This window comes from Pseudopipra pipra, chromosome W (genome assembly GCF_036250125.1).
Source record: "Pseudopipra pipra isolate bDixPip1 chromosome W, bDixPip1.hap1, whole genome shotgun sequence".
NCBI lineage: Eukaryota > Metazoa > Chordata > Aves > Passeriformes > Pipridae > Pseudopipra > Pseudopipra pipra.
The window spans coordinates 9758607-9782195 of NC_087580.1; the positions used below are offsets into that span (position 1 = coordinate 9758607).

Here is a 23589-nt window from a genome sequence, read left to right on the forward strand (position 1 = left end):
TTCCCTGACTGGTTTTGAGGGTCTCTGTGTGGCTTTGGGGTTTCTGGAGGGGTTTGAGGGGTCCGGAGGGTGAGGGCTTCCGGGGGGAATTTGGGGGGTTCCCGAGTGGTTTTTGGGGTCCCAGTGGGGTTCGGGGATTCCCCATTTTTCCGTCTCCATTTTAAGGAGAAACACTTTTAATTGCCTGATTTCCCTCCCGGCTCCAGATGGTTTTTCTCAGTCCTGCCCAGGGTTTGGGCCAGAATTTCCCGTTCCCTGGAAATCCCCGCTGGGACTCGGGTCGTTCATTTTGGGTAAAAAACAACCATATTTGGGTCCGTCCCTCCCCCCGGGGTCACAGGGGCAGAGGGCTCTGGGGGGGCAGCGATTCTGGGAATTCGGGGGGTCTGTGAGGATCCCTGGAGGTCTCAAGACATCCCTGGGGGTCCCACACCTGTCCCAACATCCCTGAGGGTCCCACCTGTCGTGACATCCCTGGGAGTCCTACTCCCCTCTCAACGTCTCCTCAGTGACAGGATCCAGCTGCCACTTCCCAAATTCTCTGGAACTCCGGGGTCACTCCCCCTTGGCTCCCCCCATTCCCGAAATTCTGCTGAATCAGCCGAAATCTGCAGGTTTTGGCCCAAATCCGCCTCTGGAAGCGGCTCCAGTCGAGACCCGTTTGGGTATAAAAGATGGATTTGGGGCCAAACGCTGTGTCCATAGGATCCCGGGAATTCGGGAGCTCAGAGTCCGGTGAGTGCCTTCATTCCCTGCTTTTCCCTCTTTTTCCTCATTTTTGGGGATGTGCAGAAATTTCTGCCCATATTTCAGAGTTTTTCCTTTTTTTCCTCTCAGTTTAGTGACTTTTGCCCCTTCATCCCCCAGAAGTTTCATATTTTTAACCCCTTTTTCATCCCAAATTTTGAATTTTTTAACACTTTCTGTGCCCAAATTTTGGGGGTTTTTGCCCATTTTTCCTCCCCAAATCTAATTTTCCCCCCTTTTTGTGTCCAAAATTCAGATTTTCACACTTTCCCCCCAGTTTTATATTTTTGCCCTTTTTGTGTTCAAATTGGGCATTTTTCACTCTTTTTGTGCACCAAATCAGGATTTTTTGTCCACTTTTTCCTGAAGTTCAGATTTTTTGCCCTCTTAGTGCCCAAAATTGGGATTCTTTGAGCTTTTTGAGCCCAAATTAAGGATTTGGGGGGGGGATAGGGGGGTGGGACAAGGTGGGGAGAGGGTTGTCCTGGCTGTTGAACCCCATTTTTGGGGTTCAAATTTGGGAGATTTGGGGCAAAAACCCCACCATTTTGACCTGAACTTTTGGGATTTTGAACAAAATGCATAGTTTTCAGGAGGTTTTGGGGTAAATTTGGTGGAAATAGGGACTCTGAGGTGGCATCGAGGGGAGGTTGAGTGGTGGGAGGGTTGTCCTGGCTTTTTAACCCCATTTTGCCACAGTTTTGGAGGATTGTGGGGGCAAAATTCATCATTTTTGGGAGGCTTTGGGGTGGATTTTGTGGAAATGGGGACTCTGAGGTGGCCTCAAGGGGTAAAATTGGTGGTGGTGTGTGTGGATGGTTATCCCAGCTCCATTTTGACCCAATTTTGAGGGATTTGGGGAAAAAAAAAAACAACATTTTGCCCCAAATGTGGGGGATTTTGGTTAAAACCCCCATTTTGACCCAATTTTTTTGAACAAAGTTCATGGATTTTGGAGCTTTTGGGGTGGATTTGATGGCAACAGGGGCCAAAATAAGCCCCAACAGGTTTCCATGGGGTAAAAAAAAAGCCATTTTGGGGTAAATTGGGGGTTGTTTGGGCGTTCTGGTGACCCCTCTGGGCTCACATGGATTTTCCGCCCAAAACAGGGATTTTGGGTAATTTTTGGTGATTTTGGGTGTTTTTTGCAGCAATGGCTTGGCGTGGGACCTGGTGGCTCCTCCTTTCCTTCTGTGGTGAGAAAACTTCCATTTTCCCCCAAAAACCTCCCAAATTTCCTGCATTTTGGGTATATTTTGGAGCTTTTTAGGGCAGAAAATTATTATTTTTAACCAAACCCCCACATTTTTTAGTAATTCTTTACATCCAAGAGCCAGTAGAATCTTCTTTTTTCATGAAAACTCCCTTTATTTTCAGGAAAAAGTGCCCTTTTTTCTCACTATTTACAGAAAAAAGTGCACTTTGTCCTGAATATTCTGGGGTTTGAGTGGGGTTTTTCGAGATAAAAAAAGTATTTGGGTTTTTCCCCACTAAAAACCAACCAAACAAAAATATCTATTAAAAAAAAAAACTTTAAAATCCATTTTTAGAGGGGGTTTTAATGAAAAAAGTCCTTTTATTTGCTCTATTTTACTGAAAGATCAATATTTTTTAAGGAAAAAAATCCCTTTTATTCTCTGTTTTCCTGATTTTTTTTTCCTAATTTTCATGAACCTATTCAACCCTTTCTTTAAATTATTTTTAAAGGAAAATCCCTTTTATTTCCTTAATTTTTTTAATTGAGTCCTTTTTTCTTTTTATTGAATTTATTAGGGAAAAAAAAAGCTCTTTTGAACTCTGTTTTAGGAAAAAAACCCTTTTAGTCACTGTATTTCAGTTTAAAAAATCATGATGGCTTATTTTGCTGTTGATTTTTCTTCAAAATCCCCCCTTTTAGGAAAAAACCCATTATTTATAATTTATTTCTGAGAAAAAAACCCTTATTCCTGTTTTTTATTCCCAATTTGTCACCCCAAACACCCAAATTCCCAATTGTTTGGGGTTTTTTTCAGAAAAAAAAGACCAAAATCAGCTTTTTTCTCTCAATACCCCCTAAGTCCCTATTTTTTAAATTAAAAAAATCCTTGTCACCCATTTTTGTATATAAATATATTAAGGGTTTTTTAAAATCAAATTTTAATCAAATTTTAATCAATTGATTAATTGATTAAAAGGTGATCAATAATCATCTTTTGGGGGGTTTTCTGCCAAGAATCTCCAAAATCCCTTTTTGGTCCTTTTAAAATCCCTATTCTTTGCATAGTTTAATTTCATATTTTTCTGTAAATTTATATGGATAAATATTAACTTTTACAAAAGATTTAAAGTGTTAATTGGCTAATAATATTAAATAGTGTAATTGAATAACATTATTACTTATTAATATCGTTAGATTTTGTGGATATATTAATTTCAAGTTTACACTAAATTAATTTTAAATATACACCACTATAGTTATGTATGGCTATAAGAATAGAAAGTAAATGTAATGTCTATATAAATATAATAATAAATAGATAAATGAGATAATAAATAAATATAATCTCTATGTATGAATATAGTAATAGGAAATAAATATAATCTCTCTTGTATTATATAAAAATATGATATATAAAATTCAGTTATTCTTAATATATCTAAAAATAGCTAATATATGTTTATGTAATATATTGGTATATTAAGACAGCAAATTATATCTGTAATTACATCTGGATATTGAGAGATAACTATAAAATGGAATAATATATAAATAGAAATTAAATATGGACGATTTTATATTGTTATACAATGAAATGTGACAGAATTGTACTGGATTATAATATAACATTTTACTTATAATTGTATATAGTTAATTAATAGTAGAGAATACTTATTATGAATTTACAATTTATTTATACAAAATAATGATAATAATAATAGTTATTAAAATTGTTTAATAGCTTTCACTTATATGTTATTTATCAACGTAATAACTCGTCAATATAATTTCTACTGTGATTATATATAAAAATAGAGCCTACAAATTAAAGATAAGGCTGCCATTACACCTTTCATGTCATATAAATACAATTCCTGCTATAATTCTATATTCCATATAATTCTATGTGATAGATATTATTCTATGTAATCCTACATTAAAAACCTATATAACTCTATATAAAAAATTCTATATGGTTCTATATACTATTCTATATAATTCTCTATGAGAAACCTATGTAATTGTCTTTATTAGGTAATCTATATCATCTCTGTAAAAAAATCTATGTAGTTCCCTATAAAACATCTATATAATTCTATATAATAGGTATTATTCCATATAATCTTTTAATAAATTTATGTAATTCTATATAGTAGGTATTATTCTATATAATCCTGCCTAAAACCCTCTATATAATTCTATATAGTAGTTATTATTCTATATAATTCTACATAAAAAATCTCTATAATTCTATCCAATATTTATTATTGCATATAATCCTACATTAAAAAATGTCTATAATTCTATATAATAGATATTGTTTTATATAATTCTACTTAAAAAATCTATATAATTCTGTATGATATATATTAATCTATATAATTCTCTATCAAATCCATGTAAATCTATATAAACCCCCATGTATAATTCTGTATAAAAATCATCCCTCCAATCCCCTATTTCCTCGCTATCCACTGACCCAGGAGCCCCTTTCCCTGTTTTCCCAGCTCTCTCCAGCTGCAGCTCGGGGGGTCGGGAATTCCTGGCTGTGTTCCCCCAGAATGACGATGAGTCCCCGAGTGCAACACTGAAGCTGCTGCTCACCGGGCAGGGCCCCAGTGACACGGCGACCTCGGTGACACTGCACGGTCCCTTCGGCACCCGCGAGGTCACTGTGCCACCCGGTGTCACCAAGGCCGTGCCCATTCCCGCCCACCTGGAGCTCACAGGGAGCTGCATGGCCAACAAGACTGTGGTGGTCCGGGCCAGTGCCGATGTGGCCGTGGTGGCCATGAGCGCCAAGGGCTACACAGTGGGTGCCACGGCCCTGCTGCCCATGCCCAGCCTGGGCACCAGGTACTATGTGGTGACGCCCATGGGGAGTGACACCTACGGCATGGCTGAGCTCGTGGTGGTAGCCGGTGCTGCCATCACTGCTGTCTCCATCACCACCACGGCCACATTCCAGTATGCCGGGGACACCTACGTGCCGGGCGCAGTGCTGCGCCTCTTCCTGCAGCCCTACCACAGCCTGCAGCTGCAGAGCAGCCAGGACTTCACTGGCACCGCTGTGGTGGCCAACGCGCCTGTGGCCGTGCTCAGCGGCCACACTTGCACCAAGGTGGCCGCGGGCTACGACTTTGTGGTGGAGCAGCTCCTGCCAACAGTGGCATGGGGGAGGAGCTACGTGGTGCCACCCAACCCGGTGCAGCCAGGCACTGACCTTATCTATGTGGTAACGGAGGATTGCAACACTATCACCTATAACAGCAGCAGCGGGGAGGTCACCATGGCCATGGCAGCAGGGGAGGCACGGGCATTGGTGGTGAACCACAACTCCCCCCTGCACCTCACTGCAGTGGCAGCGGTGCAGGTGCTGCTGTTCTTCACTGGCTCGTCTTGGCAAGACCCCTTCCTCCTCATTGTGCCACCTGTCACTGCCCACTGCACTGCGTTCCACCTCAGCACTGTGCCCGGCTACTACAACCATGCCATCCTCATTGCGCCCACCACTGCCACCGCCGCTACCACTCTCAACCACCAGCCAGCTGCCGCCATGAAGTGGCACGGCGTTCCCAGCATGGAGTTCTCCTGGGCCGGCATCACAGTGAGTCCCCAGACACGGAGCGCCGAGAACCCACAGGCGCCCATGGGGCTCCTGGTGTTTGGGTTCGAGAGCAACACTGGGTACGGTTTTGCTGGGCTCTGCATCACCGGTGAGTACAGTGAGCCCATTGTTGAGTCAGCCCAATGGTTGGGCATTGTCCCGTTGGCCATCAGTGGGTTTCCCTGTTGCATCAACCCAACAGTTGGGTGTTATCCAGTTGGCCATCCATGGATTTCCCTGTTTTTTGCAGCTCCAGAGCCGGTCTCCTGCGAGGATTTGATGTGCGAGAAGTGTGAGGTGGTGGATGGACAACCAAAGTGCGTCCAGGAGACCTTCTCCACCTGCTGGCTCGCCAGTGGTTCACACTACCGGAGTTTTGATGGGAAGACCTTCGATTTCATGGGAACATGCACCTACACCTTGACCACCCTCTGCAGTTCTGATCCCACCTTTCCTGCCTTCTCTGTGGAGGTCCAAAAGGAGAAAAAGGAGAACTCTAAAGTCTCCTCCATTGGCTCCATCAACGTCCGCATTGACAATGTCACCGTCACTGTGGTCCGGGCAGAAAACGGGATGGTGAGGGTAAGCAAAAATCAACATAATTCCCAAATTCCAAGCGATTTTATGGAGTTTCACCAAAATTACACATTTAGTGGTGATCTTGAGGGTCTTTTCCTAAATAATTCTGGGATTTCCTAGTGTGCAGACAGACCTTGCATGAAAAAAACCCAAATCTTCAAAAACTCCACATTTTGCCTGATTTTGATGGTTTTTTGGTTGTTTTGCTGGTTGTTACCTCCCCCAGGTGAACAACCACAGCTCTCGCCTGCCCATCTCCCTCTCCTGCGGGAAGCTCCGGATTCGCCAGAAGGGCAAATCCGTGTTGATCCAATTGGATTTCATGCTGAAGGTCCTCTACGACTGGGATGATCATGTGGTGGTCAAAATTCCAACTGCTTTTTCCGGGAGAGTCTGTGGGTTGTGTGGGAACAGCAACGGGAACCCCCGGGATGATGCACTGGCTCCCGATGGGAGCAAGGTGTGGGACATCGTGGAGCTGGGGCGGAGCTGGAAGGTGACCAATGGGAGCGGTCACTGCCAGGACACCTGCGAGGGGGACTGTGGGCGGTGTGGGTGGGATGAGGAGGTGATATACAAGGCAGAGCGGTGGTGTGGGGTGTTGTCCTGGCATGCCGGACCATTCCGGCGCTGTCATGGCACCATCAATCCAAATGTCTACGTGAAGAACTGTATCCATGACCTGTGCGCCCATGGTGGCCATCGCGCTGTGCTGTGCCACGCCCTCCAGGCCTATGCCGACGACTGCCAAGAGAATGGGATCGACATTTCTGATTGGAGAATGAGGATGGGATGTCGTGAGTAGAGGGGATGGTTGGGTGGAAATACTCCCTGGGGTGGGCAGAGCTTAATTCAAGTGGGTCCCAAGATCTGTGGAATGGTGTACTGGGAAAGGTTATGGCAGCAGGTCCAAGCAGGAAGTCTGTAAAAATCTAGGGAGACTCCAGGAAGTCCATGTAGAAAGTCCATAAAGTCCAGAGAGACTCCAGGAAGTCCATGTAGAAAGTCCATAAAGTCCATGGAGTCTCTAGAAAGTCCAAGCAGGAAGTCCGGGAGGTCCGTGGAGACTTCAGAAAGTCCAGGTGGAAGGTTCCAGGAAGTCTGTGGAGACTCAGAAAGTCCAGGTAGAAGATCAAGAAAGCCCATGGAGACTTCAGAAAATCCATGGAAACTCCAGGAAGTCTGTGTAGATAGCCCAGGAAGTCCATCCCACCACATCTCACCTCACCCTGACCATGGTCTCCCTCCCTTTCCAGCTTTCACCTGCCCTCCCAACAGCACCTACAGCACCTGTGGCCCCACCTGCCCCCCTACCTGCAACATCCCGGCTGTGCCGTCCAGCTGTGCCGCCAGCACCACCTGCGTGGACTCCTGTGTGTGCCACGAGGGCCTTGTCCTGGATGCCAACATCTGCATCCCCCCCTCCGACTGTGGTTGCGTCTTCAGGGGTCTCTTCCATGGCCTAGGAGAGGAGTTCTGGGGTGATCCCACCTGCACACAGCGCTGCGTGTGCGATGCGGAGCAGCGGCAGGCAGTGTGCCGGAATTCCAGCTGTGGTGCAGAGGAGGAGTGTCGGGTGCAAGAGGGAATCCAGGATTGTTATCCCAAAGTTTTTGGGGTCTGCAGCGCCGTTGGAGCCACCCACTATGAAACCTTTGACAGCAGGAGGTTCATCTTCCAGGGGACGTGTGTCTACCTGTTTGTTGGGTTATGTGAAGACAACCCAAATTTGGTGGGGTTCCAGGTGTTGGTGCAGAACGGCCGCCAGGGTGACAGGCGCCTGTTGGCCATTGCCATGGTGACAGTCAAAGTCTACAACAAAACCATTGGCATCAGCAGGGAACAGCCTGGGAAAATCATGGTGAGCTCAGGAAATGGTCCTTTATCCTTCCACCACCTCCTCCCAAACCTCCTCACCCATTAATTAATGATTAAATCTGAAATGGAATTAAATCAATGTAATTTGGGTGCTCCAGCTGTTGAAAACACTGGTGGAATTTGCTGTGAGACCCCAGATTTGATCCATTTTTATGGTTTTCCCCCCAGATTAATGAGTGGTTGGTCAACCTCCCACTGGGACTTGAACCGCCTCATCCTCTTAAATCCAAAACTTAATTCCATCTAATATTTAATTAAACCAATGCCATTTGGGTGCTTTGGCTGTTGAAAATAAGTTGGGATTTCCCCATCAGACCCCAAATTTGGTCCATTTTTATGGTTTTTCCCCCAGATCGATGAGCGGTTGGTCAACCTCCCATATCTCCATGGTGACAAGCAGATTGTTGTCTATCGCCACGGGCGGGACGCAGTGGTAGAGACCAACTTTGGCCTTGTTGTTACCTATGACTGGCACAGCCATGTCACTGTGACAGTGCCCGGCGCCTTCGCCAACGCCCTGTGCGGGCTCTGTGGGAACTTCAACGGCGCTGCCAGTGACGACATGAGGATGAGCAACAGCAACATGGCGTCAGACCCCGATGCCTTCGGGAGCAGCTGGAAGGTCGCCGATATCCTGGGATGCACTGAGAGATCGATGGCGGAATGTTCTGGTGCCACTACGGCACCACGGCTGCAACAGGAGGTGTCTGGGATGGGGTGTGAGATTATGTTGGAAAAGGATGGACCCTTTGGAGCATGTCATGGCCACGTGGACGCCCAGCCGTACTTCCAGAGCTGCATCCGGGACTCCTGCCTCGTCCCGGAGCAGGAAGATGGGATGTGTCCGATCATTGCCAGCTACGCCAGCGCGTGCCAGGCTGCCGGCGTGTCCATTGGAAGGTGGAGGATGGATAATTTCTGCTGTAAGTTGGGATGATTGGAGGGGTTTTCCTTCAGCAGGATCCTCAATTCCACTCCAAATCCATGTAGGAACAACCCAGAGGTGGGAAACCAGTAGGAATCTCAACCAAAGTCTTGGTTGGTCCCATAATCCCTGTTTCCACCCAAAGTAAACCCTTTGCAAGGAAGAAGTTGTTTCATCTGGGATCATTTCCCCCAGAGTTCCAATTTCTTGGTATTGGATAGAAATTGGATGATTTAGAGGGAAAACCACCAAAAATGCACCAAAAATAGCAGAACTGGGGCAAGGGGATCCAGCCTGGAGGTCATGTGAGGATCCAGCATGTGAGGATCCCATTCCTTGATGGAACATCCCAGTTTTCTCCATGAAAATGGAGAAAATTATGTGATTTAGGGGCAAAAATTCCTATTTAAGTGCATTGGGATGTTCCTTATGGATGATCATTGGATCATCACTGGGTAGGCACTGCATTATCATTGGATGATGTCCCTCATCATGTCTACAAGGACAAAAACAAAGATTGGGCTAAAAACTCTGTGTTTGGTGATGTTCATCACCGGACACACTTGAACTCTGGGAAACCTCCAGGGTTTGGCTTGGGAATTTCCTGGTTCTTCACGGATCCTGTTATTTCCCAGCAGATATTCCCTGCCCTCCTAACAGCTCCTACAAGCTCTGCTCTAACACCTGCCAGCACAGCTGCGGTGCCAGCTCTGCCACGTGCCCAGGGCGGTGCCGCGAGGGCTGCGCGTGCCATGATGGCTTCATGCTCAGCGGGGACGAGTGTGTGCCCACAGCTCACTGCGGCTGCACCCACCACGGCGTGTACTACAAGGAGGATGAGACTTTCTACCCCACAGAGCATGAGGAGTGCCGGTGCCTCTCCAGCAGTGCTGTGGAATGCCAAAATATTTCCTGTCCTGATGGCAGCCCTGGGAAGGTCGTTGATGGCATCTTCCAGTGTCCCCCGCCAGCATCCGGCACCTGCGTGGCCACGGGAGACAGTGCCTATATCACCTTCGACGGGGTGGCCTTCAATGTCACTGGGTCCTGCTCCTACATCCTCAGCCAGACCTGCACGGGTGACATGACATCGTTTGTGGTCACAATCCAGAAAGAGGCCCGTAGGAAGGGGAAGGTTTCCGGGATCCAAGCGTTGTCTGTGGAAGTCTATGGGGTCAACTTGACCTTAACCCAAGGAAAAGGGGGAGATGTCATGGTAAGGTGGCACTTCATGGGCCAGATCTCATGGGTTCCCCCCAGAATTGTGTTTCATTGATGGAGGGGACACCTCACCCTATCTCCAAGCCCAATCCATATTCATCCCAACTTTTCTTTTCAAGCAAGACCCATAAATGCATTAAAACATTGGTTGGAAGGTGTTTTCCCCACATTTCTGGTCCCACCTCCTCACTGGAGGACTCTTCCTTCCCTTTCCCAGGTGAATTCAATCTCTCACCACCTCCCAGCCATCCTGGGCGAGGGGCAAATCCAGGTGTATCCCCATGGGACAGGGGTCCTGCTCCGCACTGACTTCGGCCTCGTCGTCCACTACGACCTCGCCCAGCACGTGACACTCACGGTCCCCCAGACCTACCTGGGCCACCTGTGTGGCCTCTGTGGCAACTACAACGGGCAACATGACGATGATTTCCACCTCTCCAACGGCCAGCTGGCTCTGGATGCAACAGCCTTTGGATCCACATGGAAAACCAAGGATAGGCCTTGTGAAGACGCCTGTCCTGACAAGGAGTGTTCCACCTGCTCCAAGGAGAAGATGCTGGTCCTCCAAAAACCCAACTACTGCGGCCTCCTCACGGCCCCCGAGGGGCCCTTTGGCTCCTGCCACAGCGTCATTGACCCCACCCCATATTCCCAATCCTGCGTCCATAACCTCTGTGTGACTGGAGGGGATACAGGTGCCCTGTGCCAGAGCATCCAGAGCTACGTCAGCATGTGCCAGGATGCTGGAGTCGCTGTGGGGGATTGGAGGACGCCGTCCTTCTGCCGTGAGTTTGGGGGGAAATGTCCCTGGTTTGGGGTTGGGGAGATCCCCTGGTGAGAGCCCACCTGGAGCGCTGGGAGTTGGGGGAGATGTCTCTTCTTTGGGGTTGGGTGACAGCGGTGACACTCAGGATATGGGATGATGGTGACGGGCTGAGCTTTAGGGTCCCTTCCAACCCAACTCAGTCCATGATTCCATGAAAATTCCAGCCCTCCCCTGCCCGGCCAACAGCACCTACTCCCTGTGCACCAACACCTGCGCCAACACCTGCGCCGGGAGGGCCACCACGTGTCCCCAGACCTGTGCTGAGGGCTGCCAGTGCCACCAGGGCTCCGTGTCAGATGGGCAGGGCTGCATTCCCGAGGAGCAGTGCGGGTGCTTTGAGGATGGGCAATACTACAAGGTAGTTTTTCCAGGGTATTTTCCCTTTTCTCCCTATTTTTAGGCATTTACATCCTTTCCCCCTGCATTTTTCCCTATTTCTATACATTCGCATCCTTTTCCCTGCACTTTTTTCCTTCTTTTCCCTATTTTTCTGTTTCACCTCTATTTTTCCTGCATTTTTTTCCTTTTGTTCATATCTTTCTGCATTTACCTCTCTTTCCATGGCACTTCCCTTTTGTTCCCTAGTTTTATGGATTTACGGTTTGTATTACTTCCTTCCTTTTTTCCCTATTTTTATGCATTTACATCTTTATTCCCTGCATTTTTCCCTTTTCCCTATTTTCCTGTCTATTTCCCAGCATTTCCCCCCCAGTTTTGTCTTTTTTTTCCCCCTCTGCATGTAATTCCTTTTTTTTCTCTATTTTTAGGAAGTTTTTTCCCCTGTATTTTTCCCTATTTTATGCATTGGCATCTCTTTTCATGCATTTTCTCTGCATTTTTCCATAATTTTATGCATTTGTCTTTTTTCCCTGCATTTTCCCCTTTTCCCTTATTTTTCTATTTTCCCAGTATTTCCCCCCCATTTTTGCCTTTTCTGCCCCGCTTTTCAATCATTTTATTCATGATTTTTCTGCCTTTGTGTCCTTCTTTCCTGCATTTTTCCTTTTTATCCCCTATTTTCATGGATTCCCCTTTCTTCCTTCCTCCCTCCTTACAGCCCCATGAGGTGGTTTTCCAGGATCGCTGCCAGCGCCGGTGCTCCTGTATCCCAGGCCAGGGCCTCACCTGCCACGACCACTCCTGCACTGAGGATGAATCCTGTGAAATTCGGGAGGGGGTCTTGGGATGTATCAACAAAAGTGAGGGAAAATGGGGGAAAAGGGGATTTTGATTTAGTGGGGAAAATCCTGCAGGTAAGGGAGGCAGAGGGAACAGATCCCATCCCTGGCACTGAGGGTCAGGAATGGGGAGGTTCTTCCCATGGCTTCTCTCATCCCATGACTTTTCCCGTTCCATTGTTCCTCCCCTGGTTTCTCTCATCCCATGGTTTTTCCCATGGTCTTTCCCATGTTTTTCCCCATCCCACGTTTTTTCTTATTCTTCTTCCCATGTTTTTTCCCCAGGTCTTTGCCATCCCATGGTTCCTTCCATAATTTCTCCCATGATTTTTCCCATTCCATGATTTTTCCCATCCTGTGATTCCTCCCATGGTTTCTCCCATGATTTTTCCCATCCCATTGTTTTTCCCATCCCATAGTTCCTTCCATGACTTCCCCCAAGTATTTTCCCATCATTTCCCCCAAACTGTGGCTTCTCCCAACGCTCATCCCACATTCCCCCCTCTCTCCCTCCCTTCCCAGACCCCTGCAAGTCCCTGAGGTGCCGCCCCAAGGAGCGGTGCCGGCCCCGTGGCTCCGAATCCCGCTGTGTCCCAGCGCTGGTGGCCACGTGCTGGGCATGGGGGGATCCCCACTTCCGTACCTTCGACGGGCTAGAATTCGACTTCCAAGGAACCTGCACCTACACCATGGCCGAATCCCATGGGAATGACCCCAGGCTGGAGCCCTTTAGGGTGGAGGCCAGGAACGACATCCGGGGCGGGATCAGATCCGTGTCCTATGTCTCCGTCGTCAACATCGACGTCTATGGACAACGCGTGTCCTTCCACCACAACGAGGACGGGAAAGTCCGGGTGAGCTGGGGGGAAAGGGGAGAAATCTGGGATTTTTTCCAACTTTTTGCTTTATCCAGCACTTCCCAACATCCTCCTTCATCTGACCAATGGTTCTGTCAGCACCAGTGTTGTTTTGGGATAAATCAGTCAGACTGGGAGGTGGATTGTTGAAATTTTGGGATGTTTTGGGGATAAAATGTTGGGAATAGAGTACTTGGATATGTCAGGAACAGAATATTGGTATGTGCCAGGAATAAGATGTTGGGATAAGTTGGGAATATGGTGTTTGGGTATGTTGGGAATAAAATATTGGGATGTGTCAGTAATAAAATGTCGGGATACGGTGGGAATGAAATCTTGGGAATAGAATATTTGGATATGTCAGGAACAGAATGTTGGGATAGGCTGGGAATAAGATTTTGGGATTTACTGGGAATAAAATGTTGGGATATGCCCGGAATAAAATGCTGGGATATGTCTGGAATAAAACATTAGGATATGCCAGGAATAAGATGTTGGGATGAGCTGGGAATAAAATGTTGGGCTGCGTTGGGAATAAGATGTTGGGATAAATTGGGAATAAAATGTTGATGTATCTAGGGAATAAAATAGTAGGATATTTCAGGAATAAGATGTTGGGATGCACCAGGAATAAAATACTGGGGGATGTTAGGATATTTTGGGAATAAAATATTTGAACATGGTAGGAATAGAATGTTGGGATAAAATATGGCAGGAATAAAATATAGGGATATGTGATGTGTAAAACATTGGGGTATGATGGGATTTAATGTTGGGAACATGCTGTGAAAAAGAATTGGGATATGTGGGAAATAGAATATTGGGAATGAAATGCTGGTGTGTGTTGAATCCAACCCTGGGATACCTGGGAATGCTGGCAGGTGAACGGGGAGCTGGCCCTGCTCCCAGTGTTCCTGGTGGATGGGAGGCTCCGTGTCCATCCCAGCGGGCTCCGCGTCACCCTGGACACGGATTTTGGGCTCCGTGTCTCCTACGACTGGAACTGGCATCTCTTCATCGACCTCCCCAGCAGCTTCTTCAACCACGTCCGTGGCCTCTGTGGGAACTTCAACCTGCAGCCCCTGGACGACATCCCCGAGGCCGGCGATAACATCCCTGCCCTGGTGGCCTGGGCCAGGGGCTGGAGAAGCTCCGACCCCGATGCCCAGGATCCCCTTTGTTGGGATCACTGTGATGGGGAGTGCCCAGTGTGCGAGGAGAAGGAGCTTTGGGGTGGGAACAGCTACTGTGGGATCATCAAGAAGTCCTTCCAGGGGCCCTTCCGGGCATGTCATGCTGTGGTGAAGCCCCAGGAGTTCTTTGGCAGCTGCCTGGCCGAGCTGTGCCGGAGCCGCGGCGCGAGGCAGGTCCTGTGCCGGGTGCTGGAGACTTATGCGGCCACGTGCCGGAGGAGCGGGGCGACCGTGGGCGACTGGAGGACACCAGCAGGATGCCGTAAGGGATGGGAGTGCTTTGCGGTCCAGCTCCTAAAACCTATCTGGTTTCATTCCAAATCCCCTGAGTCCCCCAATTCCCTTCATCCAACCTAAAATCCCCTTGGTTTCTCCCCAGATCCCTGGTTTTGCCCCAAAACTACTTAATTCCACCGCAAATCCCCCAAATATCACCAAAAACCCCTTAATTCAACCCCAAAATCCCTTAATTCCTCCTAATCGTGCCCCCAATCTCACCAAAATCCTCCGGAGTTCACACAAAATTCCCTGAATTCTACCTAAAATTCCCAAAGACCCCTCTAAGATCCTCCCTGACCCCCTCTAGACCCCCAGAGGCCCCAGGCCCCCCAGAGTGCCCCCTTTTCATGGGGTCCATCCTCCCAGGCCTTGGGGCTCTGAGGGGCCACTTGGCAGGCACTTCAGGTCCTGGGGGGCATTTTTGGGGCACTTCTGGAGCAGTGAGATCCATCTCAGTGTGAAGCCCTCAAATCCCTCTTCGGAAGTTCTCCAGAACCTTCTCCTGGTACTCCAGACTCTGCTCCTTGTGACCCAGACCCCATCCTGTGTGTCCCAGACCCCTTCCCATGTGTCCCAGATGCTGTCCTGCCTGTTCCCACACCCTTTGCACGTCCCAGACCCCATCTCACTTGTCCAAGACCCCATTCCCTGTTTCCCAGACCTCCTTGCATGTCCCAGCCCCCATCCTGCATGGCCCAGACCCTTCCTACATGTTCCAAACCCTGTCCTGCCTGTTCCCAGCCCCCATCCCTTGTATCCCAGACCCCTTCCCACATGTCCCAGCCCCCATCCCACACTTCCACACTTCCTAGACTTTCCTCCTCATCCTCCATACCCTTCTCCTGGTTTCCCAGACCCTTTCCCACCCCTCCCATCAGATGCTCTCCACTCTCTCCATCCCTCATCCCAGTTCTCTCTCTCCCCAGCCCTCCCTTGCCCCGAGAACAGCCACTATGAGCCATGTGGCACCGCCTGCCCAGCCACCTGCTCCGACCCGGATGCTCCCTCCTCGTGTGCCCTGCCGTGCGTGGAGTCCTGTGTGTGTGACCGCGGCCACATGCTGAGCGCCGGGCACTGTGTGCCTGTGTCCCGCTGCGGCTGCACCCGTGCCGGGCGCTACCACCGCCCCGGTGAGGAGTTCTGGGGGGACCCCTCGTGCCGCTCCTGGTGCCGCTGTGACCCAGAGCTGGGCATGGTTGTGTGTGAGGAGGCCAGGTGTAAGTCAGGTGAGGTGTGTGCCGTGGTGGAGGGCGTCAGGAGGTGCGTGGCTACCAACCGCTCCATCTGTGTGGCCACGGGGGACCCCCACTACACCACCTTCGACGGGCACCGCTACGACTTCATGGGCACCTGTGTGTACCTGCTGGCCGGGCTGTGCTCCCCTGACCCCACCCTCGTGCCCTTCAATGTCACTGTGGAGAACAACCACCGTGGGAACAACCGTGTGTCCTTCACCAAGGTGGTCACCTTGGAGGTGTTCAATGTGAGCCTCAGCCTCAGCCAGGAGCACCCCAAGAAGGTCAAGGTAGGGGAGAGGCAGAGGATGGGAGGGGGGTTCAGTCATTTCGTGGGTTTTGGGAGGGGCTGAGGTCATTGTGTGGCATTTGGGGGAGCTTCAAGGTCTTTGCATGGTCTTCAGGTTGGTTTCAAGGTCATCGCATGACACCTGGGTGGGGGTTCAAGGTCTTTTTAAGGTGTTTAGGTGGGTTTCAAGGTCATTGTATGGTGTTATGTTGGGTTTCAAGGCCACTGTATGGTCTTCAGGTGGCTTCTAAGGCCATCCCATGCCATCCAGGTTCCCTTCAAGCCCATCCCATACCCCCTGGGTGGTCTCCAAGTCCATCCTTTGACCTCCCACCCACAGGTCAACGGCGTCCTGCTGGACCTGCCCTTCTCTCACCCCTCCCACGAGCTCCGGGTGTCCCTGCGGGGTGTCCACGGCTTCATCAGCACGGCCTTTGGCGTCACCGTCACCTTCGACTGGCACAGCTACGCCCGCGTGATCCTGCCCAGCACCTTCGCCGGCGCCGTCTGTGGCCTCTGTGGCAATGCCAACGGAGACCCCCACGACGACTTTGTCACCCGCCAGGGCCACCCTGCCCACAATGACACCCACTTTGGGGACAGCTGGAAGGTCTCTGAGGTCCCTGGGTGCTCCCCAGGGTGCACCGAGGGCTGCCAGGGGTGCAGCAACACCCAACGCCGTACCTACCGCGGGGACAAGCACTGTGGCATCCTGGTGAAGAAACGGGGGCCCTTGGCCACGTGCCACGAGGTCATTGACCCTGCCCCATTCCTGGAGGACTGTCTGTTTGACACGTGTCTCTTTGAGGGTCACCACGACGCCGTGTGCCAGGCCGTGGGCGCCTACGTCAGCACGTGCCAGAGCCGCGGCGTGGCCGTGGGGCCCTGGCGCACACACGCATTCTGCAGTACGGGGCGCTGGGGCTACAGAGGGATTTGGGATGTCCATGGGGGCTTGGGGTGTCCGCAGGGGGTTTTGGGGTGTCCATGGAGGTTTTGGGGTCTGCAGGAGAGTTTTGGATTGTCCATGACAGTTTGGGGGGCTGCATGGGGCTTTTGGGGTGTCCAAAAGGGTTTTGGGGTATCTACAGGGGTTTTGGGGTGTGAATGGGTTTTTTTCGGTGCCCATGGGGGTTTAGGGTCTGCATGGGGAGTTTTGGGTTGTCCATGAGGTTTTCAGGGTGTCCACAGTGGTTTTGGGGTGTGAATGGGGAGTTTTGGGGTGTGAATGGCGGGGTTTGGGAGTGTGAATGGCAAGTTTTGGGATGTCCATGGGGGTTTTGGAGTGTGAATAGGGGTTTTGGGGTGTCTGTGGGGTTTTGGGGTGTGAATGGGAATTCTGTGTCTGCATGGGGGTTTTGGGGTGTCCGTGGGGGTTTTATGATCTGCATGGGAGGGTTTTGGGGTGTCCATGGGGCTTTTGGGGTCTACATGAAGAGTCTTGGGTTGTCCCTGGGAGGTTTTGGATCTGCTCCAGGGGGTTTGAGGTTTGGCTGGGGGGGTCTTGGGGTCTGCATGGGGAGATTTAGGGTGTCCATGGAGAGGGGTTGGGTTGTCCATGAGGGTTTTGGAGTGTCCACAGTGGTTTTGGGGTGTAAATGGGGAGTTTTTGGGTGTCTGTGAGGGGTTTTGGGGTCTACATGGGGAATTTTGGGGTGTCCAGGGGAGGTCTTGGATCTGCACAAGGGGGTTTGAGGTTTGCATGGGAGGTTGTGCAGTTCAGGCAAGGGAGTTTCGGGGTGTACATGGGGGGTTTGGGATTCACACATGGGATTTGGGGGTCTGCACAGGGAGACTTGGGGGTCCATGAGGTTTTTGGGGTGTCCATAGAGCTTTGGGGGGTTGCAAGGAAATTTTTGGGTCTCCATGGAGTTTTGGGGGGTTGCAGGGGTTTTTTTGGGTGTCCATGAGGGTTTTGGGGTGTCCATGGGGGTTTGGGGCATCCCTGGGAGTTTGCAGATTGTTTTTTGGGTGTTCATGAGGGTTTGTGGGGGGAGGGGGTGTGTCCATGGAGGTTGGTGGGGTTTTTGGGTGTCCATGGGAGTTTTGTGGTTCTCAAGGGATTTTTTTGGCTGTCTATGAGGGCTTGGGGGTTTTGTAGAATTTTTTTGCGGTGTCCATAGGGGTTTGGGATTTTTTTGGGTGTCCATAGGAATTTGGGGAGTCCATGAGGGTTTTAGGGTGTCTGTGGGGGGTTGGGTTTTTTTGGGTGTCCGTGAGGGTTTTGGGGTGTCCATAGGGGTTTGAAGATTTGCAGGGAATTTTCTGGGGTGTCCACGGGGGTTTGGGTTTTGCATGGGATTTTTTGCGGTGTCCATGTGGGGTTTGGGGGATTTTTGCTTGTCCATATGTGTTTGTGCTCCTCACCCCTCTCCCCTTCCCGCAGGCCCTGTGTGCCCCCCGAACGAGCACTACGAGCTGTGTGGCCCCCCCTGCCCCCCGACCTGCCAGGACGAGTCCGGCCCGCCGTCCTGCCCCGAGCCCTCCCCGTGCTCCGAGGGCTGTTTCTGCGATCCCGGTTATTTCCGAAGCGGGGATTCCTGTGTCCCGCTATCCCAGTGCGGCTGCACTCTGGAGGGTCGTTATTATCCCCGGGGGGCGCAGTTCTACCCCTCCCCGTCCTGCACCCAGCGCTGCGTGTGCTCTAGGGGGGGGCACGTGGAGTGTGAGCCCACCCCTGGGTGCCCCCCGGGCCAGGAGTGCGGGGTGCGAGACGGGGTCCTGGGGTGCCACCCCCGCAGCGCCTGCGGGCACTGCCAGCTCCTGGGGAGGGGCACCTACAGCACCTTCGGGGGGCAACGGGGGGGCTTCGGGGGGTCCTGCACCCTCCCGCTGCTGGAGATGGACGCGGGGGACCCTGAGGAGGGGCCGCAGCCCCTCAGGGTGGCCCTGGAGCAGCACGAGGGGGAGGTGAGGAGGGTGACGGTGACGGCGCAGGGGATGACGGTGGCCATGGACAGGGGACAGCGCTGGGAGGTCATGGTGAGTGCGGGGCGGGGAAACCTGGGTTTGGGGGGGCAAGTCCCGGTTTGGGGTGGAAAACCTTGGGTTGGGGAAGAGAACCTTGGGTTGGGGGTGCAAATCCTGGAGTTGAGGGTGCAAGTCCTGGTTTGAGGGCAAAAACCCTGGTTTTGGGGTGAGAACACCAGTTTTTTGGGGAAAAAGAGGATGGAAATGGGGGTTTGGTGGGCTCAGCAGCAGGGAAAGGGCTGTTTTGGGGTAAAACCTCTGACTTTGGGGTGCAAGCCCTGGTTTGGGGTTTAACTGTTCTTTTTGGCGTGCAAACCCTGTTTGAGGGGGATGCAAACCCTACTTTTGCGGTATAAACCCTTTTTGGCAGGGGGTACGAACCCTGGTTTTGGGATGAAAACCCTATTTTTGCGGTTATAAATCCTGTTTTTGAGGTACAAAATCGTATTTCTTTGGGATTATAAACCCTGTCTTTTGGTGTATAAACCCTGGGGTTTGGGGTATAAACCGTATTCTTTGGCATTTTAAACCATGGGGTTTGGGGTAGAACCGCTATATTTTGGGGTATAAATCCTATTTTTGGGGGGTATAAATCCTGTTTGGGGGGATGCAAACCCTGTTTTGGGCGTGTAAACCCTATTTTTAGGGTTATAAACCCTATTTTTGGGGTTTATAACAGGGGTTAAGAAACCTCTGTTTCTTTGGGGTACAAACCCCAGTTGTGGGGCTGCAATCCCTATTTTTGGGGGGTTCTCCCCCTTTTAGGCTCCAACCCCCCCTTTGCCCCCTCCCAGGTGGACGGCGAGCGCCACGTGCTCCCCCTGTGGCTCGGGGGGGGCTCCCTGGGGGTCACCCAGGTGGGGTCCCACCGGCTGCTCCACGTGCGGGGGGGGCCCAAAATCCTGTACGACGGCGATTCCTACGCAGTGCTGACGCTGCCTCCCGCGCAACAACCCCCGCGCGGGCTCTGCGGGGACCCCAAAATTCTGGGGACGCCCCCCCCGAACTGCACACATGCGGACCCTGCGGGGACCCCCCCGTGCCCCCCGGGGCGCTGCGCGGTGCTGGCGGACCCCTCAGGGCCCTTCGGGGGGTGTCACCGCGCGGTGCCCCCCCGGGCGCACCTGGACACGTGCGAGCTCCAGGTGTGCGCGGGAGGGGCCGGAGGTGGCGATCCCTGCCCCGCATTCCAGGGATACGCGGCCGCGTGTCAGGCGGCGGGGGGGGAACTCCGAGAGTGGCGCGAGGAGACAGGATGTCGTGAGTACACGGGGATTTAGGGAATTTGGGGGGTGGGGAGGAGGACGGGGTGGGAATTTTGGGGTTGGGAGTTTTGGGGCTGGGAGTTTTGAGGGCTGGGAATTTTTTGGGGGGGATAGCAGGAATTTTGTAGTTGTGAATTTGGGGCTGGAAATTTTTGGGATAGCAGGAGTTTGGGGATTGGGAATTTTGGTGTTAGGCTTTGGGGGGTCGGGAATTTGGGGGGTGGGAATTTTGGCTTTGGGAATTTGGGGGGGCAGGAATTTTGGGGCATGGGAATTTTGGAGGTTGGGGATTTGGGGGTCAGGGATCTGGGATAGCAGGAATTTTTGGGGTTGGGAATATGACCCCCATTGAGCCCTTTGGCCCCAGGTGCCCCTCGGTGACCCCTCTATCTCGCCCCCAGCCCTGCTGTGCCCCCCCCGCTCCCAGTACCAGCTCTGTGCCCGCACCTGTGCCCGCACCTGCGCAGGTGTGTCGGCCCCGCCCCCCTGCAGCGGGCGGTGCTTCGAGGGCTGTCAGTGCTCTGAGGGGCTCCTTTTCGACGGCGCCCGCTGCGTCCCCCCGGGGAACTGCGGCTGCTTCCACCAAGGGCGGTACTTCCAGGTGGGTGTGGCCCCAGTGCCTCCCAGTCCCGCCCAGTTCAGTCCCAGCCCTGGGTCTTCCCAGTTTTCCCAAGTTGATCCCACTCCCCGTCACTGCACCCCCCAGTGTCCCTTATACCTCCCAGTATGCTCCAGTTTCCCCCCAGACCCTTCCAGTCTCCCCCAGTTCCCTCCAGTGTGCCCGCTCAGTATCCCCAGTCTGTCCCAGTAATCCCCCCCAGTCTCTTCTAGCCATCCCCAGTTGATCCCACTCCCCTCTGGTGTGCCCCCACTGTCCCCACTTCCCTCCCAGTACATCCCAGTTGCCTCACAGTGCATTCCAGTCCTTCCCTACTATCCACCCTGGTGTTCCCAATCCCTCCCAGTTTTTCTCTGTCCCCCTCACCAATGGCTCCTAATTTATACCAGTGCCACCCACTGTTTTTCCCAGCATCCCCCTGAATGTCCCAGAACCCCAGTGCCTCCTCCATCATTCCCAGTGTGCCCTAGAAAGTCACAGTGTCCCCAAATGTCTCCAAAATGTTCCAGTTTCCCCCAGTGCTTCCCCCAGCATTCCCAGCATCCCTCAGAATTTCCCAGCATCCCCTGGCATTCCCAGTGTCCCCCAGAATGTCCCACTGTCCTTCCCAGTGTCCCCCAGTGTCTCAAGAATATCCCAGTATCCCAGCGTCTCCACCAGCATTCCCAGTATCCCCCAGAATGTCCCCATGTCCCCCCAATGTCTCCAGAATGTCCCAGTGTCCCCAGTGCCTCTCCCAGCATTCCCAGTGTCCCCAGTGCCTCCCCCAGCATTCCTAGTGTCCCCCAGCAGGTCCCAGTCCCCCCTAAGTGTCCCCATGGGGGGGATGGGGATGTGGGGAGACATGGGGACATGGACCATGACACCTTCACAGCAATATCATCCCTATTTTTTGACCACTTTTTCCCACTTTTCCCCCCTTTTTCCCTGGAAACAGATCGCCCAGACCATCCTGACCCGGGACTGCTCCCAGTCTTGCACATGCCGGGGCCCAGGGGGGCTCCAGTGCCGCCCCTTCTCCTGCCCCCTGGGCCACACCTGTGACCTCTTGAATGGCACCCGGACTTGTGTCCCCCGCCCAGGGCGGTGCCTCCTGTCCTCCCCCACCCACTTTGTCACCTTCGATGGCCTCCCCGGGGCCACCCTGGCCACCGGCATCTACGTGGTGGCCACTGTGTGTGACCACCAGGCCCCCACCTGGTTCCGGCTGCTGGGGGTCATTGGGGACATCGGGGACCACCCAGGGGTGGTGGCCCTTCACCTCTTCACCCACCACGGGCTCATCACCGCCCGCACGGACGGCAGGGTCTGGGTGAGTTGGGCCCAAAAGTGCCACCCTGAAGTTCTCCTGACCTTGATTTTAACCAAAAATCTGGGTTTTCTCCTTTATTTCATGCTGGGAAAAAGTCCATATGGGTTGTCCCATCCCACCACCACAAGATGTTCTAACCTTGATTTTGCCCCAGATTGCTCTTTTTTCCTCTGATTTCATGCCAGGGAAGCACCTACATGGGTTGTCCCTCACCGTGCCTTGACCCACCTCATCATTTTGACTAAAATTGCTCTTTTTCCCCCCAATCACTCTTTTTTTCCCCCAGTTTTGTGCCAAAGAGGCACCTATATGGGTTGCCCCTCATCCCACTGCCCCATGCCTTGACCCATCCCATCATTTTCCCCAAACTCCTTCTTTCCCACCCAGACTCCTCCAGTCCCACATCCCAATACCGAAATCCCTCACGATTTGGCTTTTCCAGCTCAACGGAGTCCCCACCCCCCTCCCCGCGGAGCTCTCTGGGAAGTTGAACATCACAGAGTCAGGCGGGACCCTCCGGATCGGGTGGATCCCAGGATTCCAGGTGGAACTGGGAGCCCAGGGGGTGGCCCTGGAGGTGACAAAGGACACTCGGGGGACTCTCTGTGGCCTCTGCGGGGACTACGATGGGGCCACGACCAATGACCTGCGGGGCCCCGACGGGACAGTGACAGGGGACACGAGGGAGCTGGCACAGGCCTGGAGGGCTCCTGACTTCAGCCAGGTGGGGACACCTGGGGGGGCAAAGGGGGAGGGGCTGGTGGGGGTTGGAAGGAAAAAAGGGGAAAAGAGCGTGAAAAAGAGGGGGAAGAGCCTGCCCAGCAAGGGGAAAGATGGAAAAAAAAGATGGAAAAGAGCTCAAAAAGGAGGGGAAAAGAGAAAAGAGGTGAAAGAACCAAAAACAGGGGGAAAGAGCCCAAAAAGAGGGAGAAAGAGTCCAAAAAAGAGAAAGAGACCCCAAAAAAAGGGGAAAGAGTCTCCCAAAAAGGGGAAGGTAGCACAAAAATGGGGGGAAAGAGCCAAAAAAGGGGGAAAAGTGACCAAAAAAAAGGGGAAAGAACCTCCCCCGGGGGTGGGGGGACGGGGACGGGACAGCCCTAGAAAACAGGGGAAAGTTCAAAAAAGCATGAAAATGACCAAAATAGAGGGAAACTGCCCCAAAGCTCCCCTGGATTTTTCCTTTTTTCCCTTCCAGTGATGCAGAAAATCGACTTTTCGCCGCTTCCGTGACCCGAAACCGCCCCGGAGACGGAACAGCCGCGTTTCTATATCCGTCAAACCCGCCCTGCCCCTCCCCCCAAAAAAAATAAAAGTTGGGGAGAAAACGCCGTTTGCGGGTGATTTGTGGGTGGAATTCCGGGAGTTCTGGAGAAAGCAGGAGCGTGGGAATGCGGGGGGGGGGGGTTCCCGG

General features: G+C 51.9%; 1 protein-coding gene across 1 annotated transcript; it reads left to right on the forward strand.

Annotated features, from left to right (window-relative positions):
- Window positions 1-617: 617 nt before the first annotated feature.
- LOC135404842 (IgGFc-binding protein-like) lies at window positions 618-23503 on the forward strand. The gene is made up of 21 exons (XM_064639575.1): window positions 618-735; window positions 1899-1943; window positions 4453-5661; window positions 5803-6134; window positions 6358-6928; window positions 7388-7992; window positions 8362-8932; window positions 9570-10150; window positions 10373-10940; window positions 11146-11339; window positions 12039-12180; window positions 12682-13013; window positions 13898-14471; window positions 15415-16013; window positions 16353-16920; window positions 18399-18994; window positions 19777-20242; window positions 20649-20848; window positions 21804-22178; window positions 22621-22902; window positions 23374-23503. The coding sequence occupies exons 1-21, from the start codon at window positions 675-677 to the stop codon at window positions 23374-23376; spliced, it is 8874 nt and encodes a 2957-aa protein (XP_064495645.1). The 5' UTR covers window positions 618-674; the 3' UTR covers window positions 23377-23503.
- Window positions 23504-23589: the final 86 nt, after the last annotated feature.